The 19,277-nt window shown below is 44.8% G+C and overlaps 1 protein-coding gene across 2 annotated transcripts in view; it reads right to left on the bottom strand.

The window, feature by feature from the left end:
• PATJ (PATJ crumbs cell polarity complex component) overlaps positions 1 to 19,277 on the bottom strand; it is a 144,077-nt gene that overhangs the window by 95,466 nt on the left and 29,334 nt on the right. For both annotated transcript variants that reach the window (XM_064719301.1, XM_064719300.1), the window contains exons 15-17: positions 15,841 to 16,008; positions 14,937 to 15,065; positions 91 to 300 (exon numbers count right to left, since the gene is read on the bottom strand). In XM_064719301.1, the coding sequence (XP_064575371.1) occupies positions 91 to 300; positions 14,937 to 15,065; positions 15,841 to 16,008 (507 nt within the window). The remainder of the gene's footprint in view (positions 1 to 90; positions 301 to 14,936; positions 15,066 to 15,840; positions 16,009 to 19,277) is intronic.

Genomic DNA, 19,277 nt, shown 5'->3' with positions numbered 1-19,277 from the left:
AAACGCACACATGCACTATGCCGAATTCTCCCCACCAACCCCATGGGATGAAACAAGAAAAAAAAAAAAAAAATTAAAACCAGTTCTTACCACTAAAGGCTTGCAGATCCCAAGGGAAACAGTCCCTGGGGGCACAGATTTCAGCACTTCCACGGCCTCTGCCAGGGTGGCTCCATCCAGGTGTTTCTCATTGACGAACACCAAGCGGTCGCCCGGCAAAATCTGCCCGCCGCGCTCGGCCACGCCACCAGGCACCAGGGAGCTGATCACTATGGCTGTTCCCGCTGGATCCAAGGGGTCCTGGGGGGGAAATAACAAAAAACACCCCCAGGTGAAGGCCTTGAAAGATGATGTTTGTTTGGGGTGTGTAAGGAGCACTCAAGCACGTTCACCCTCTGGTGCTATGGGACTGAAGACGTTCAAAAAGCGCTGTCTGCCAACACTGCCAAGGTTTGGATTGTGCAAAAAGGAAGATATTCCATCACCTGCCTAATCCATTAAGAAATGTTAAGATCTGAAAGGTGACTGATACGCTGCCTGTCCTCTCCTTACACACACAGGCACAGCCAGGCCAAGCTGCAAATAGAACAACAACACTGGCAGCCTTCCACCAGCCTCCATCCAGCCTGGGACGCGCTAATGTCACAGAAAATAACCACTCTGCACGTCACCCAAGGGCTCCAGAGCAGCAGAAATGATGGCAGAAGGAACCACTGCAACGTCAGAAATGCAATTCAAAATCTGAGGCTCAAATGCAAGCCCCAAATATTGAAGAAATGGCAGCTGATGTGGGGTGTGGGACTGCAGCGTTTCTGCTCTGTCGACTCCACGTCACAACTCAGAAGTGACATTTTCTCCAGCTTAACAGGGAACAGGAGACAGCAACAGAAGAGTAACCAAGATTATTACTGAAGGCAAGGAACACTGCAGTGGTGGATACAGAGAGTGTCAAGCACAAAATATTATACACATTGTAAACTGATGCAAAGATATCCACTTCACTTAATATTTTATCCTGTATTAGCCTTTGCTTTGTCTCCTGTAACATTTCTATCATGCCTTCACTCATTAAAAAAATTATTCTCAATCCAATAAAATTATAAATTATTATATACTGGCAGAAAGATATACAAAAAAATCCATATGGGGTTTTAATTGTTTTATATATTTTTTGTTTCCTCATTTGTTTTTTTAAGATTGCAATTATAGCCTTTCTCCCCCTTGCTAAGGGCTCATAAAGTTCAGAAATGCTCCTTGCATGCACTGGGCCTCCAAATACACAATCATGGACTATTTTTCCCTCAGGACCTGCATCTTATTCAGGGCATGGGAGGGATAAAAAAAGGGCAAAATTCAAATCACAAAGACCACCACGAATTCAGCACCTCAGTGTTAATTTGAAAACAGGAATGCTTTTTAAGCTCTTTATTTTTATATGACTATACACTGCTTTCCAAGGGCACATGTTTTTTAAGGTATGTGCAAACATATGAGGCAATGCCTGTAATATCTGTAAAAGGCTGGAATTAGAGAAGTGAAATTAGAGTTCAGCAGGAAGAGCCAGGCAGGGGCTGGATTCGAGTAAATAAAGATCAGCAACAATTCTCTCCCGTTCTGCTGCTCGATGATCCTGCCCTTTTACAATTTTATAATTTTACAATTTATCCGCAGTGCACACACAAGATGTTTCCTCCCGAGTGTCAGGTCCTGGCAGCCAAGCCCAGCAGGCTCCCTGCGCTCACCTCCTGTGCCAAGGTGCCCGAGCTGTCTGTGCCCAAACCTGCTGCACCTGGTGCTCAGGGAGGATTCCCTGGGCTTCCAGCAGCATCCCCTCAGGAGATTTCCAGGAACAAACCAAAGCCCAGCAAGTTCAGAAGAGGAATCCAAAGGGATTCCAAAATGGGAAGGAAAAAAAGAGCTTTAAGTGTTGGATGTGGAAAACTGAAGTTACTGATGCCCTTTTTCTTGCCAGCAAACCCCAACCACCCTGGAACCAGCACAGACTTGTAAATTGGTTTTAATCTGGGGGTTTGCTCCACTGCAAATCAGAAATAACCTTCTGGAAATTAGAAATAACCTTCTGGACACCTCAGCAGACCCAGGATCCAGAGAGGCCCTTCCCAGCAAGCAAGGCACTGCTCACATCAGGGAGGCTTTGCTGCAGAACCAAACCAGAGAGTTTTCCTACCATGGGCTCATCTTGCCGTGGCCAGGGAGGTTTGTGCTGGCTCCCTGAATGGGTGAATGCTCTCTCAGCAAAACAACACCTCTGCTGACACAACAGCTTTTATAATATGACTTTTGCTGGCTTAGCTCTATTGATAAAAAGTGAACGAAACAAACCCAGCGCTCACCCCCACCCATGCAGAAAAGCTGACAAAATTCTGTGAGTCAAGGACTGGCCCAGTGATTTTGGTGCTGGCTGAGGATGGGGCAGAACCAGGTTCAAACCCCTGCTCTGTCTGATCTAAATCAGTTATTTCTTGGATTCTGGATCAGAACCACTTAAGCAGGACATGGGACTCTCAACATCAGCTGCTTCTGTGCAGGGTCAGTGGCCCAACTACCACATCTCTGATGAGAAGCAGTCCTGCTTCAAGTCACCACTGAAATAAAAACAGTTTTGCTCAGTAAATCATCACGTTTTGGTAGGAGATAATTTAGCTGAAAGAAGTGTTCCAAAAGGAAGAGACATCCTGCAAAGCAGCAGCTCGAGGCAGAGCAGTTTTGAGGACACTGTGGTTGTTTTTCCCTGCTTCACAACACACACCATGCACTGCAATTGCTCCATGAAGAGCAGCAGAGATCTTAAAAAAGGGGGCCCACGTTAAAAACTGTTGTGCAGGCAAGCAGGAAACAATTCCACTGCTGATTTCAAGCAGAGGGAGCTGTTGCACAGGGAGAGAGCAGCGGGATGAGCTGCACAGGGAGCGCTCAGCAGCAGCACCAGCAGGGCCAGAACCTCGGGGCTCACCAGTGCCTCAACCACGATGGGATTGCCACGAGGAGTGCAACAAAAGCTGCACAAGAAAGGCACAGACCCACTGAGCTGCAAGGTGTAATCATGTATATCCATATTCTCTCCATATTCATGTATATCCACACTCTCTCTGTAATTTAATATTCTACCACAACCATGGATTGCACTGTGCTTTCCTTATCTAAACCAAAGGAACACTGGGATTTTTTTTGAAACCTTGCCTTATGATTTACCCTCAACCCCAAGCACAGCCTAAAGAAGCACCTGCTAAAACAACACAGCAAACACCAAATTCACATTTTCTAAATGCTGAGTGCAACTGGGCAGTGAGGGCTGTTGTCTTGTTTTTGAAAGAAAGCAGTGCTTGCAGCAGGATGAAAAACAGATCCTCTCCTTCTATACTGAGTGCAAAAGGTACAGTTTGTATATAGTTAGTGTAGTTAAAAGGCAAGTTCACCCCCACAGTGGGATTTCAGGGCTGCCTCCACGTTAACAGAGCAGCCAGAACCATTCCAAGTTACCACAGAGCACCAGTGTGAGTGACTGCACACCTACCCCGAGGCTCTACACTCACTTCACTTGGCTCAAAGTGATTTTTAGTCACCAGCAGGCAGGAGCAGATTTGAGCCTCCACTTTAAAGCGAAGGCTCGTTTACTGGGATGGAGTTTGCAACTCTCCCCCAAACCCAGAAGTGATACAATTTCAGTATTTCAAGAAATTATCACATGGCTTTGTATTAGAGCACAAGGGGAGTGCGATGGACAATCCCATGTGAACTGGCCATGTTAAAATGAGCACAAATCACACAAACATTAAGACTGGAAAAGACCTCCAAGAATGTCATGAATGGGCCTTGGCACATTTAAAGAGGAACTTTTACCTTTCCTGAAGGATTCCTTTACACCAATGAATCATTAATGAGCAATGAAGAGAATACTCAGACTGCAAAGCAGTGAGAAGACAAAGCCCCTGGAGCCAAAAAGCTCATTTTTAAGAGAAAACTGACATGTTGGAAGGTTTGCCACTTGTGCCACATGCAGCAGCAGCAGCCCAGGACAGTGGCCCCCAGGTAACCCTTGGAGAACTCCTGTGCTGTAGCTGCTGCCCTCCCCTCTGTGCCATGGATTCTAGGAACTTGTTTAAAATGGCCACAGTTTATTCACACTTAGCACACCATATATTTAACTATGCTGAACCATAGGTTTTCCCTTCTCTCCCCCACCCCGCTCCTCATCAAAACCCACAAACGTTTCCCGCAGTCCAGGTGTCAAATGTTTCTCCTTATTTTCAGAGCCCCGTTTGTTCTGGACTCATTTACCAGTGGAGAGTCAGGCAGGGGCCACGGCAGTTGCTGCCTCTGGGATGCCTGGGTTTGGGGCAGTGTGAAATCTCTTAAAAACCTGAGCTCTGCTAAAATGTTAGGAGTCCCAGGAGTTCAGAGAGTCCTGCGTGCAACCCTGGAGCTGCAGCTTTATTGTGGCTTTAATTACCAAAATGGGCACCAAAAACCCACACTCAGAAAGCAAACCTGAGACAGAACCAGTGCTGCTGACCTCTGGGAAGGAAAAGTGACAAACCAGGCTGGCTGTTGCGTTGTTTCTCCCAAAAGGTGAGGTGTGCAGCAGCCAAGAGAGGGCACTCCAGGCCAGCCCAGCTCCCAGCACCGCAGGCATTCATTCCCTGCTCTCATCCCATCCCCATCCACCCATCCAGCCCCTCCCTGGGCTGAGGATGAGGAGCACTGAAACCGCAGCTCCACTGGATGGGAGCAGCTCCCGCGTTTGCCGGGGCTCTGTTTGTGTTTTGCCTTTTTTTTTTTTAAGGCTCCTATGAAAATGTAAGACAAAGCTGCGGGTGACTGACATTCCCTGTGCAAAGTCACTCTCACTTAGTTACAGGCTATATTAGTTTTGGCATCACTTGAGATCTAAATCCAGCTAGCCCCGACTTCCTAGAATATTTCAGCTTTCTTCAAGCAACAAACTGCCTGCTGCCACAAAAACACACATCCAAAATAGCATGGCCAAGGATCCCAAAAGAAACAGTTTGAAACTTTTTTTCCGCCCCATGCCATTTTTTGATTTATCTGAACATTTTTACAAGTGCCAATTTGTATACTGCAGGTTTCTGTGAGGGAGCCAAAACAAACGCCTTGGAGCTCAGAGGTCAGAGCAGCCCAGCTTCATTACATTTTGCATGGGACCACTTCCAGGTCTAACACACATATATCCATATTTAAAACTCTTCAGTGAATAAGATACCAGGCTGGAAGACTCTTAGACACAACACTTTTGATGCTGAACAAGGAAAAGACACCCGGCAACAGTGAAAAGAAGCAGAGGCATTTTATGTTTGTCTCACTGTTATGCAGAACAAAGGTAAAAGTGCACATGAGTAATGTACCTGCACGCTCAGTGTTGTGAAAGTACTCAAAATACTCAGGCATGCTCTCATGTTGTGAAGTGCCTGTGGTTCCCTCTGCAGAGCCACCCTGCACAGTGACCCCAACAATGCCAATGGCATGCGAGAGCCAGGAGTGACCAGAACCCTTTTTTGTGCCTTTGCACAGCACAAAGTGCCTCCAACACACAGGGGAGAGAGGGAGAGCCAGCTGTGAGTGAGGTCTGATTCCCTCCTTAAGGCGGCCTCACTTTAGGGCTGAGGCTCAAGGTCCAAACCCTCTGTTCACTCACTCCAACATGTTTACAGCAGTTGGAACTGCCAAAGGCACTCCAAGGCCTGGAAAAACATCCCTGAGGAAGTGCTCCACTGGTTTTCCTTAGATCCACTGCATCTGAGTGAAATTCGAGGCATTTCAGACCTGTTTCTGCCTCTTCCACTCGGGCTGCAGTCAGCAGGGCTGCTCAGGAAGGAGATTACACAACGCACAGCCTCTGGCTGTACCAGGGAAATAAACTGCAGCCTGATGTGCTGAAGCAACACAAACTTAAATACAGAGCAGCATTCAAGGAGGAACGCTGAACTTTGCTGTGATGTAAGGCAAAGCACTGGAAATAAAACATTACTATTTATTGATCTGCAGTGAGGGAATAAAGCAATGAATTTCAGAAGCTCTGGTGTGCAGCCGGCATTAATCAAAACTTCTGTTGTGGGAAATGTCAGCAAAGAAACAGGAATTCGCAGGGAAGGGGGGAAAAAACAGCAACAAACCACACGGAGCCCCACCCAAAGGAGGAGAGGGAACAGCAAAATAAAGAGGAGGAGGTGGCACAATGGGTTTCCCACAGCAGGCTTTCATCATGTGGGATGTGAAATCCTATCGGCCTTGCCCAGCAAGAAGCAACACGGTGGCCGTGGGTGACTCAGCTGGGCCTGGAGAGCAGAGCACAGCTCCCTCCCCTCTGCTGAGGAGCTGGGACCCCGGGGAGCAGACCTCACACACTACTGCTCTTCCCAAACAAAAAGATGAAAGATAGGCACTGGCTCTGGGCACTCTCAGTGTCACCCTGCACTGGACTCAGGTGCCTGCTGCTATCTTTTAATTTATCAAACTTCTCAATCCATCCAAGGCTTTATCCGCCTTTCATATTTGCTCTCGACAGAGCTAAAGTCTCAGGGATTACATTCATTAGACTCTCTTAATATCTTAGACTTTCAGACTTTCCAGCTCCAGAAAAAACACACTGAGTGCTGACTACAGGGAAAAGCCACGGAGATAAGGAAAAAAAATCCCTGAACTCATAAGGAAGTGGAGGAAAGCCACTGTGTGATGAGATAAAGAAGGGATAGAGATGTGTGGGAAAGAAGAAAAAAAACACCAACAAGCCAAGGGAAAAAAGTATAAATGGTATCACCTACACAGCCTGTGCTCAGCAGGCCTTAACACAGGTTGTGGTTTGATCAGCTTTCAGATTCAAAGGATTCCTGAACTCCAAATGCAAGCACAGAGCCCAGCAGTGCTTGCACCAGCGAGGTGAGCCAGCCTCAGCACTGGTAAAAGTCTCTGGAAGTGCACGATGTGTTTTTACACAAACCAGAGCTCTCCTCTGCATGAGAACCTTGCCTCACAAACAGCAAACACATGAATTATGGAAGACTTGCTGCAGAAAAAGCTGCAAAATAAAAGTGGGGACAGAGGACAGGCTTGGTTTTATGCAACAAAGATCTGCAAACAGTGATTTGGCCCAAAGAATCACAGAATCCCAGACTGGGCTGGGTTGAAAGGGAACTTAGAGCCCATCTCATTCCACACCTTCCACTCTCCCAGGGTGTCAGAATGCAATCCAGCCTGGCCCTGAACGCCACCAGGGATGGAAACAGGGTGGACCAGGGAGCAGACAAAAGGGCTGGCAGAAAGGTTGCAGAGAATTTTAAGGCTCCAGTGAATCACATTGAGAACAGACAGAAATTTCCAAGTGCAACAGGATTCCTTGGATTTGGGGAGCAGCATCTTCCAGCAGGGTGAGGTACTAAGAAAACAGAACACCTCATAAGTTCCATGAGTTCTCAGGATGCTTCATGCTTATCCATCAGCACCACCATCCACCTCAAATCTCATCATTTCAGGACAAATTCTGAGCTGTCTGGGCTGAGCTCCTCCACACCCAGTGCTCCATCATCTCCACATATGCCCACTGCCAGGCCTCATCCACATTATCCCAGCTTGGCTGAGATTTACCAAGTGGTTAACAGAAAATCCAGCCACAGTTTTGTCCCTTTAAATTCTCGCCTTCTCTCGCAGGCAGAAGACATCTGTGGAATAATAATGAATTTCTTTGGTTTGGGGTTTTTTTGTTTTTATTAAAAGCTATTCTTTCTAGCAGGAAATGAAAAAGAACAACCAGATTGGAGAATTTGGGGGAAGAAGGGAAAACATTTCTAAAGGTTAATAGTAATAATACTGCTCAGCATTTATTTCATGGATATGCGACAAAGCAAAGAAAAACAGATGTTTTCAGTAATGCTCCAGTTTCTCTGCAAACTCAGGTATTGTCCAGAGCTGCTACAGCTCACAGGGACAGGAGGAATGCTCCTACAGCTTGCTCTACAAGACAGAAAAAGGAGGGATGAGGAAAATCTCTGTCCTTTACTGGATGCAGGACAATCTGGGGATCAGCACAGCTCTGTGAGAGGCAGGTCCTGCTCAGCCAAAACCCATGGCTGAGAGAAGAACACTTTAATAACTGAATAAAGCCAAAGATAACAGCAGTGCTAATGCTACTAAATATAATGAAAAGGGACATAACAAAAAGGGAGAGAGGAATAAAACCTGAGGAAAACAAGTGGTGCACAAATCCTGATGCCCAGCCTGGTCCTGAGCAGTGGTGCACCCCTCCTGGCTGACTCTCCCCATTTATAGATCACATAAATCATCTATCATGAGCATGATCTCCTATGGAATAGCCCTCTGGCTAGCTCAGATCACCTCTCCTGGTTCCTGGTGCTGCTCCTCACTGGCAGAGCATGGGAAACTGAGAAGTCCTTGACTCAGAGTAATCGCTACTTAGCAACAACTAAAACATTACCCTGTTATCAACATTGTTCTCATGCTGAATCCAAAACACAGCGCTGCACCAGCTACTGAGGAGGGAAATTAACTCTATCCCAGCCAAAACCACAACACCTGCTCAGTGTGAATGGAGGAAAGGCCATGGAAGTGTTTATCTGGAATTCTGTGAAGCCTTTGATGCTGTTTCCCACAGCATTCTCCTAGAAAACCTGGCATGGCAAGGATGGCCAAGAATGCCAATGGAACCTGGCTTTTGCCAGCACTGGTGTGGCAGCAGGATGAGGGGACAGTCTGTCCCCTGTGCTGGGCACTGCTGAGGTGCCTGGAATTCTGAGGTCACAAAAAGAAGGACATGGAGGGGCTGGAGCAGGTCCAGGGAAGGGAATGATCTGGGGAAGGGTCTGGATCACCAGAAGAGGCTGAGGGAGCTGGGCAGGGGCTGCAGAATCCCTGAGGGAGCTGGGCAGGGGCTGCAGAATCCCTGAGGGAGCTGGGCAGGGGCTGCAGAATCCCTGAGGAGCTGGGCAGGGGCTGCAGAATCCCTGAGGAGCTGGAAGGGGCTCAGCCTGGAGCAAAGGAGGCTCAGGGGCCCTTTGGCTCTGCACAGCTCCTGCCAGGAGGGCACAGCCGGTGTCCGGCCTGTGTTCATATCCAGGCTCTGCTCCAGGGAACAGGGACAGGAGCAGAGGGAACGCCCAAATTGCACCAGGGGAGGTTCAGGTTGGGTACAAAGGAAAATTCCTTCCCCAGAAAGGCTGTCCAGCCCTGGCAGAGCTGCCCAGGGCAGTCCCCATCCCCGGAGGGATTGAAAAGCCCTGTGGATGTGGCACCTGGGGACACGGGGCAGTGCTGGCCTTGGCAGTGCTGATGGGGACTGCTGGACAGAAAGGTCTCAGGACTTTCCCAACCTGAGTAATTCTATGAGATTCCTTGAGTGCCTTTCCCAACCTGAATAATTCTATGAGATTCCTCCCTAACTTGTCATTTAGAGTGCTACTGATGGCCCCCTCCAGCCCAGTGCTAGGGAACACCCAGCCCCTAATGTGACCTCCAGGTTCTCCTGATCTCTTCCTGTGGCTCTGTCTGTATCTTGGTGTGAGACACACAGAAATCTCTTTGATTTCTTATTAAAGTGGTCTCTGCTCTCCCAAGGCATTAGTGGTGGTACAGGTTTTGGAATCCACTAATCGTGAGCACCTCAGAAACTTCTCCAGGAATGTGCCCAACTGCATTCACCCAGCTCTGAGGTCCTGGAAAGTGGTTTTTAAGCTGAACTCCAAGAGAATTTTTCAAAAAGCTACACTGAATTCAATTCATGACACACTATTAAGAATTATTTTACACATGAAGCAGCTTAATATGATTTAAAGGATGTAGAACTTTCCCATAGGGGGAGAGAAGCAAATCCTCCGTGAGATGAGTACCAACACAGCTGGTACTGAGGCTTACAGAACTTTGATGTTAATGAATGTGGATGGGTTGTAGAGATGGGAGAAAAGCTGCCTTTATCAGTTTTCCCAGTACCAAGCTGATAGCCATTGTAAAACTGCTTTTTAATACAGCTGTGCAGCTTTTGCCAGTAAGCCACAGGTTTCCATCACATGATCAGGTGAAAATGTGTTTAACAAAGACATGAATATGCTTCTTTGTTCATAACAAACTTATCACAAGAATAGACAAAGCTCAAATTATCACAAGAGGGCAAACGTTTAGCCAGCAACTTGTCAAAGCATTCCAGCCTGCATCTCACTGCTGAACAGACCAAGAAAGTAAAAAAAAAGAAAAATATAATCTACATGAATACCACCTTCTACAAATAAGAAGTCAGTTTGCTTTTTTTTTTTTTTTTTCTAACTCTACATCTGGAGCCTGTTTGGGGCATAAAGAAAAGAGGAAAGATATTTGGAGACACTTAAATTGCTTCACTTCCTGCCGTGAATGACTATGCAGTGATTTTGTTAGAAAAGAGAAAACAATTGTTTCCCATGCTCCCTGGGAGAAGGACAAAACACAACCTGCTGAATGTGCAGCAAAAAAGAGACTTCAGCTCTGCAGCACGAAAAACTGCTACCAATAATAAAGGGAAGCCAGGAATAAGGCAGCTGTGGGGTCCCTATTGCCAGAGCACAGGAAAATCCCTGGAGCACTGACCCAGGCGGGCACAAACTCACACAATTCAGGGCAACCTGGAGCTCCTGAGGGCTGCAATGCCCCTTTCTGCTCCCGTGGATCACTTGGAGCTCCTGAGGGCTGCAATGCCCCTTTCTGCCCCCGTGGATCACTTGGAGCTCCTGAGGGCTGCAATGCCTCTTTCTGCTCCCATGGATCACTTGGAGCAGGTGAGTCCATGGGTTCCTCCTCCAGCCAGCTCTCCAGGGCAGCAGGATTGTGCCAAAGCAAGCAGGCACTGGGGACTCATCTCTGAGCACAGACAGGGACAAACAGCATCTCCCAGTCCTTCCCAGGAGCTGTGTAAAATGCCAAACCTCCCCACTGCACCTCTCAGCCTCTCCAGTTTCATGCACTCTGGAACAGCTGCTCTAAAAAGACTCTGACTTCAAAGCACAGTAAATTAAGCTGCACATAAAGTCCATTCAGCTTTCTGTTTAATTTGATAAAAGCTCATCAGACCATTCAAGTTACCTTCTGGTCAATACTGCCTCAAGAAATCTGCAATTCAGCTACCTGTGGTTTTTCCAATATTTCTGTGAAACATTACTGACAGAATCTGTTGGCCTGCAATGCATCAGGTCTTTGCTAAATGCTGTTCCAGGGCTCAAAGAACCTGCTGGGATCTCTTCATTTTCTCTATAAGTCTTTTGGGATTTTTCTTTCCTCTTGCTCTAATGCCCGGGGGTCACAGTTGTTTTTAGACAGCATTTCTTCTCTGTTTTAACCTGATAATGTATCTTTCCATTTCTTTCTAAGGAAGAGGGATTGGTCTCAAAAACAATGGCTCAGCTCTGCCAGGAGGCTGGATGGGGCTTGGAGGGTCTGGTGGAAGGTGCAGGGTTTGGAACTGGATGAGAGTTGAGATCCCTTCCAAGCCAAACCATTCTGGGATTCTGTGTTCAGCTCCAGGCCAGACAGATTTAATGTTAAGCTGGATACCTTCAGTTCTGCTGACAAAGAGCACAAAATGCACCGACTGCAGCCCCTTTCCATCAGCAGCTCCTGGGTCTCTCCTCCCCACCGGAGCTCACCTGGCACCGCCTGTGCCAGCAGCACCACATAAAGGGTGGTGAGGAGGTGAGAGGCAGAGCAGCCTCTCCAAGTGAAGGAGAGGGAAATGAGGGGAGCAGAGTGTGCTGCTCCATGGAGGAGCTGGCCACGAGGCTGAGCAGCACGGATTTTACATGGCCAGGAGACCTCTGCAGCCTTCCCACCACAGCACCAGCAAGGAAACGCTGTGCCTGGCCTAGGAGCTTTCACCAGGTCCCAACACAGTGATGACAGGAGAAAAAAATACAGAAGATTTCCTTTTAAGATGTCCTCAGTGTTTCTTATTTAAATAAAAGAAAAAAATCCATCATTTCAGGAATCCACAGGATCAGCTTCCCATCCACCTCCCCTCTCGCCAACTACTCACCTTGCTGCCAGCAGAGCAGTACTCTCAAAAATTTTACATTTCCTACAACATAATTACAAATTACAACATTCAAAGGGGAAAAGCCCGACTTTTTTTAGTACACAGAGACCACAGGAAAATGAAGAATATCCTATATAAATACTATCCTGCCATAGCAAAAGGGGTAACTCTACCCCAAAGTTTAATGAACCTTATTAAAAAAAAGAAGTTTTAAGCTCTGTTTTAAGCCCTTAAATCCCTAAAGACAATCAAAAGAAAACACAGGACAAAGTAGAAATACTATTGATTATGCATAATTGGTATAATTAATTTGTAATTAGTTCATTAAAATATATAGGCATTGGAATTATGCTTGTACATTTCTGGGAATATCCTGCAAGTCACTTGGGATGTGCTTATCATTTATTTGATAGATGAAACATTATTAGAAAGACAGCCCATTAAAAATTAATATGCCAGAGTAATAATTTTCTCGATCTCAGCATTCAGTTTTCCACGTACTCAGACTCCTATTCTGCCTCACAAAGAATTTTTATTAATTCTGTTTTGCAGAGCATGACTTGGGAAGCGCAGCACTTAGGACAACTGAGGCACAGCAGCCTTTATGCTGAGCACGCAGCCAGTTTTGAGGAACAAAATGGCAAATATTATAAATTATATACCACAGGAGTGTTAGCACAAGATCTAATTCAGTTTAGGATGGGAAGGTAAAAAGCTTTGTGGTTGCAAGCACTTTGGAAGAAACTTGCAGAGCACTGGGAGCAGGCTGGCGTGTAACTGCTGAGCATTCCTGTGCTCCTGCAGTGTTCTGGCATCTCTCACTGTCAGCAATGGGTGAGCAGCACTCCAGAGCTCCCTGAACACTGCAGGGAACAGCCCCAGTCCCACCCTGGCTGGGATCCACTGGGATCCAGCATTTCAGAGGTGCTGCTCCACTTCTGTGTGGGGCAAAGTCAGGTGGGGCAATGGAGCATCACCACTTTTCAACCCTGATGCCACTCCTCTATTCCCACCGAGCTTCCTGAAATCCCTCTAGTATTTCTGAAGCGCCATTTCAGCCAACAGCTGCAGAAATAATTGGATCTGAAAGACCCAGGATAGTCACATCACCTCCTCCAAGCTGGGTATGCAACACCAAACTTTCCTTGAATTTCTGCAATGGACAGAGCCACTCCTTGTGTGTTAATTGCCAACAAAATCTCCCTCCAAAAGCATTTTCCTCCCCACTCCACCTCCACCAGCACTGTGGCAGCCTAGAAAGGCTGGTCACTCACTCAGGATGAAGATGGGCCATGGCAAGACCCATCTTCATTGAAAAACACCTAAAAAAAATGTAAAACTCATATTCTTCAAATGGAGCAAAATCAGCAGTGGATACACAGCACAAGCAGTATCACTTGCCATTATAAAGCTTGAATTTTCTCTTGTAAAACAAAGAGTATGTGCCTAAAAAAACACCTTTCATGTTTTAAAGAAGGGTCTCCAGGTCCTTTAAGGCACAATTAAACTCTGCTGTAATTCTGTGCTTCCCAGCAAGTCTGTGTTAAGAATTCCAAACACTCTCCCAGGAACCACACACAGTTTTTTTGGTTTTGTTTCTTTTTTTTTTTCCCTTGCCTCCACTGTAGCATGGACAATTATTTATTTTCTTTGCCTTGCACTCAAGGATGTGATGGATGTATTTACATAAACACACACAGAGCCACAGATATCTCTCTATAAAAATTAATCTGCAGATGATGAAAAGTGTAAAAGATCTAAGAGGCAAATCCCAAACAAAAGAACACACTTTATACACTTTATACATAAATATCTTGAAATTATAAAGATCTGAGATTAAGTGGTTTACCACTCATTTAGAATTGATTAGAATGTATTTAAATTTAGCTGAAAGTACCACAACATTGCTCGTGTATTTGCATCTGCGAATAAGTAAATAAAAAGCCTGCTATTAAAGCCTTCATTAATTCTGATTATATGAGAACTTAAAAGCAAATCTGTGTATTACTGCTCTGTAAAGACTCCCAGCAACTCTAGAGTAGAGCTGGCACTGCAACACAACATGTGTCAGCTAAAATGACTAACAGGATCTATTTTCAGTAATCTTAAATCGCACTGCTAAAATATAGAATTAATGGGTTTGCATAATACTTCAAATATTTTTTTCCCTTCTAATTCATTCCCAATTCCTGCCTTATTGTATCAAAAAGTGAATTTTATATCACTTGACATTTATGTACAACAGTTGAACACATTTCATTAAACTACAATGTTTAGGCAGCACTCAGATGTGATGTGTATATTATTATAAAGAGTGATCCAGCTATTTTATTTCCTTATAAATATGATGACTGGAGGTTTAAAAAAATATATCATGTTGACTGGAAACATGAAGAACGTTTCATTCTGACTACAGATCTTGAGAGTTTCTACATATTTAATTGAAGACAGGGTTTTTGAAAGAAGGATTCATTAATTTTAGTAGCATTTCCCTCCAACTAAAGACTTGTCTGTCAATTTCTAAGGAGTTTAACAATTAAGAATATAATAATCTCCAACTAATACCCAAGAACCTTCACTTGTCACTCTGACAGCTGAAAAGCCATTCTAAGATAAAACAAAATACAACAAAAAATCAACATTTAGTCATTAAACTCAGAGTTATGGGGTGCAGCTTGATGAAAGGTTTTGTACTTTATCATGTCCAGTAATCAGAGGTTTAGAACAGTCCATACTTTACAGAGTTGGCCCCAAAATGCATTACTTTTCCCTACAGTCCCTAGGCCCAAATGTCAAGTCCATTACTCAGTTATCAACACCACAAAACATTTTAAGGCACTGTGCAAGACAAGGGATCAAAGGGATTTTCATCATTTAGTTATACAGAAAAGTATACCTGATAGTCCAAAATGCTGAATCCCAAACCATTTTTGTCTTTCTCCAGCTCAATAACCTTCACATCAGGAGACCATAATGCCAATTCCCCTTCTTCCTCCTCAGGATTAAAGTCTTCCTCAGGTTTCACCTGGAAAAGAAAAGCTCTGGCTCAAACACCATTCTCTCAGTTCTTCAGGAACACTATTCCTTCAATATTTTGATTATTAATGATGCATACATGCCCTAAAATGTGACCTTTCATGGAATTAAAACTTCACTGAGCATTATGAATAGAGTTTTCTCCAGCTTGCTGTCTTGAGTACTCCCCTGGGCACAGGCCTCCATGTTTTGAGCATCAGAGCCCAACCTGGCACACAAATACCCGTGTATTAGCCTAATTAATTGTTAGAATATTACTAACCTGTTACACGCTGATGAACTTCAGCTGTCCCATTAGATGCATAAAGGAAAAAATAAATAGCATAAAAGATTTAACCACAGACAGCTAATAGAAAGGCCAGGCAATCAGAAAAGATGAGAAGCCAAGCTCTAAACACTTTTGCAAACAGGAGCAACCACAAGTGTCAAGCTTTGCTTTGAGACTCCAAAGCTCCTGCGATGGAAAGAAACTTCTAAGTTTCAATTTATTTTTTTTTTCCCCCCCAGTTGTATAAAAACCCACTCAGAACACGGAAGCAATCAGCTAATGGTGGCAAGGACGTGATTTAGTGTAATTCAGAGCTCTCACTCACCTATTAAGTGTGGGCATGATGGATGGGATGTGCAGTCAGCAAAGCAGCGCCGTGATTTACCCACCTTGTCTTCCCGGGACAATGAACCTCCTCAACACCAGCCCTGCAAACCCAGGGGCTTTCCCACAGAATTTACTGTCCTTCTGCACACAGGGGGCAGGAGAAGGTTACCTGTGGCTCTGGAGGGGACGCTGCCACCACGGGGGGCTCGTCCACCCACGACTCGGTGCCGTCGCTGCAGAGCCGCCGGCAGCACACCAGGGTGAAGGGGGGAGGCACCTCCTTGAGGAAGGTGACAGCCTCCCGCCGGGACCTGCCACACAGCTGCACCCCGTTCACCTGAGGAGAGACAATTCAAAGATACCCACCAGATTATTTCCTTTTTTTTTTCTTTTTTTCTTTTTTTTTTCTTTTTTTGGCGTACATTTTATCCCTACCCGAGCCTCAAAGTCTGATTTTACCTGGGGGTTCTGGCACAGCTTGCACAGTTTTATTAACATATCCTTCTGAACAATATACACATTATTGTAAAACTTCATCTCCAAGATCCTGTGACTACTGACTGCTGCATTGTGCCTCTTTAGCTTCCTCTAACTTCTCATCTGCTCACTGCTTCTCCAAGGCTAAACCTTTCCTAGAATTCTTATTTCTTTCTCACCTGTTTCTTTGTTGGGGATATTTTTTTCAGTGCTAGGCTTATGTATTTGAATTTAAAAGATAAAAGAAATAATTTTCCCACAATATTCTTCCCAGTATTTCCCCAATATTTTAAGCAAACACAGGTCCTGAGCTCTGATCAAAAAAACTTGAAGTCAGAACCACAATTAGTTAAAAAGTTTGGCTCAATGACCTTAGAGGTATTTTCCAACCTTAATGATTCTCTGATTCTAACTTTGCCAGTTTAAAATGTGACAAAATAACAAAGTGACTGAAACTAAAATGGATCCTACAGAAAACAGGTGAGAATGTTTGTACAGTCAGAAATAAACCAATTACCGTAAGCAATTAACCAGAAAGGCCTGGCAAAGGTCAGGCTTACTATACCATAAACTCAAGATTGTGATAACAGATAATTTTTAATGGATGTTCTAATCCACAGATTTAGAAAAATAAAAAAAAAATAGATAGAGAGATAAGATAGATAGATAAGATGATAAGGTAGGTAGGTAGATTAGATTAGATAGATAGATAGATAGATAGATAATGGTGCTTTAAAAATGGGAACTTTTTTTGCAGCTGTCCCATCTCTGGAAATGTCCAAGGCCAGGCTGGACAGGGCTTGGAGGAACCTGGGATAGTGGGAGATGTCCCAGGGTTGGGACTGGATGGGCTTCAATGTCCCTTCCAACCCAAACCATTCTGTCACTCTGTGACTCCACTTCTCTAGGAAAACAAGAGGGGTTCCTCCTCTTTTACCTATTTTATAACATTTTATACCCTGAGGGTTCCTCTCTGCACCACAGGGGTGTCCCTAAATAGGAGGACAGCAGGTGCCATAAATCACCTGTGTTAGCCAGCACTGCAGCCCCAAAAGAGCAGGGCTTTAACCCAGTTATTGCTGTGGACTCAACCCCAACACCTTGTGTCCTCCAGGCTGCCTCAAGCCTCTCTCACAACCAAATGCCCACAGGGCTGGAGTGCAGGCACTGGTTTGGGAATCCAAGCCTCTCCTCATCAGGAACCAAGGCACAGCAAGTGGGGATCACTGAGGATTACCTTCAGCCCTTCCCTCCATGCCCACACTGCAAAGGAGCCCACACCTGATCCAAGAAAACAGCATGGAAACGTTCACCAGACACGGACACACCTTTGTAGCTGTGCCCTTGAGGCAGAGCCTCTCCATAAACCTCCCACATCTCCCTTCAATCTTATTCAAGGCTCCACTTTCGCCAACATCTGCTTCCTGATCACTTCTATTTTTTTCCTGATCATTTCTATTTTTTCCTGATCACTTCTATTTTTTTCCTGATCATTTCTATTTTTTCCTGATCACTTCTATTTTCCCCCCCACTCTGTGCTTCTTGCAGTGTCAATACAGTTTGGGCTGCTGGGAACCACAGAGCTCCTCTCCCACTCCACATCCCAGCCAAGCAGAAAAACTCAGAGTGGTGGAGCTGGCCTCCACCACGGCAAGACAAACTGCTCTGGGCTGCTTCTGCAAGAATTACAGCAAGTGCTGAGCTATCAGCCTCGTCCATTAGTTAATTATTTAAGCAGAAGGATCCGCACGTAAGGATTTTTTAATGCCTGGAGAGTGGCAGCGTGGTGGAAAGCTCCCAGCGCTTCTCAGCACCCCGTGATGGATGGGGAAAAGCTGCTGAGCACCCCCAGCACACCTGGGGACTCCCATTTCTCCTCCTGAGCAGGCAAGGTGCCCTACACCCACCCATTCAGCACATCAGCCCTCAAACAGCAGGGAAATGCCACAACAAAAGGGCACAAAAAAAGCAATTTACTCCTCAAAAAGAACACAGTGGAATTAGCTGAAATGAAGGGCAGGGGAGGGGCATTGTGCTGTCTGTCATAATTCAAGCACATCATTAAAAATAATCAACATTCATTCAGCTGTACATTGAAAAAAAGAAATAAAGAAAATCTTTGCTGATCATATTTTAATACCAAATGTATCAGGGCCAGGTAAGGCTGCTTGTTTGGGGAATGGGCTGTCACTTTTTCCACTGCAAACCCCTATTTAAGGGGATTTATAACTTGGCTGCAAAAATACAGTTTGGGCTAAACCTGGCAATTACAGCTTTAGCCCCAGAGCACATTTTTATTTTCTTGGGTTTTTTTTCCCAACTACAGAGCAGCAAAAAATTTACACTCACTAGGTCTGGGCATACCTGTGAACTTAATTCCGAGTACAGAGTAATACATAAAACTGTTAAATATACACAATTAAAGTTTCCTAAGTTACTCTACAGCACTGCATTATTGCTTTTTCTATAATTTTTTTTTTTGTTTAGTGGCCAAGCAATTTAAATGACACTTCCAGCATTCCATTAATCCCTTCCTTCAGGAATCAAGGTTTCCTCCATTAAGCAATAAGAAAATGTTTTAGGTCTCAGTGATATCAGTATGAATTTTTGATGTTAGGGGGTGAAGAAGTAAAAGCAGAATAGCTGTACACCTAACAAATCAATCTTTCAGAAGGCCTAATTCTGTTTCCATTAAATGTTCTTTGCATGCACTAAAAAAAGGCTCCAATATCAAAATATTCCACAAGGAGTAAGCATGCAATAAGAAATTAATGTCTTTTCACTTGCAGGCTGAGATACCAATGGACACATGTACACACACACAAATAGGAATTATTTTAATTTTATAAAATCATTACTTTTCTGAGAAAATATGTCTGGTGTGACTCTGATAACTCCAAAGCTGCCCCAATACCTCCTTACACACATTTAAACAAACTGAAGTGTTTGCTCATACACACAAATATCTTTCACTACTCCACAAAAAAAAGTTTTATTGTGTAACTGAAACCACTGTTCCTAAGACTGCTGTAAATGTTTTAGGGGTGAGAAATATTCAGAAAGATTATCCACCACAAAAGCTAAAGCCACAGCACCACAAATAATTCAACACAAATATTATCCCTGCCC

The sequence above is a fragment of the Zonotrichia leucophrys genome, chromosome 8 (genome assembly GCF_028769735.1).
Source record: "Zonotrichia leucophrys gambelii isolate GWCS_2022_RI chromosome 8, RI_Zleu_2.0, whole genome shotgun sequence".
Lineage (NCBI taxonomy): Eukaryota > Metazoa > Chordata > Aves > Passeriformes > Passerellidae > Zonotrichia > Zonotrichia leucophrys.
The sequence above is the reverse complement of the archived record's forward strand: the minus strand, read 5'-3'. Positions and strand labels throughout refer to the sequence as shown.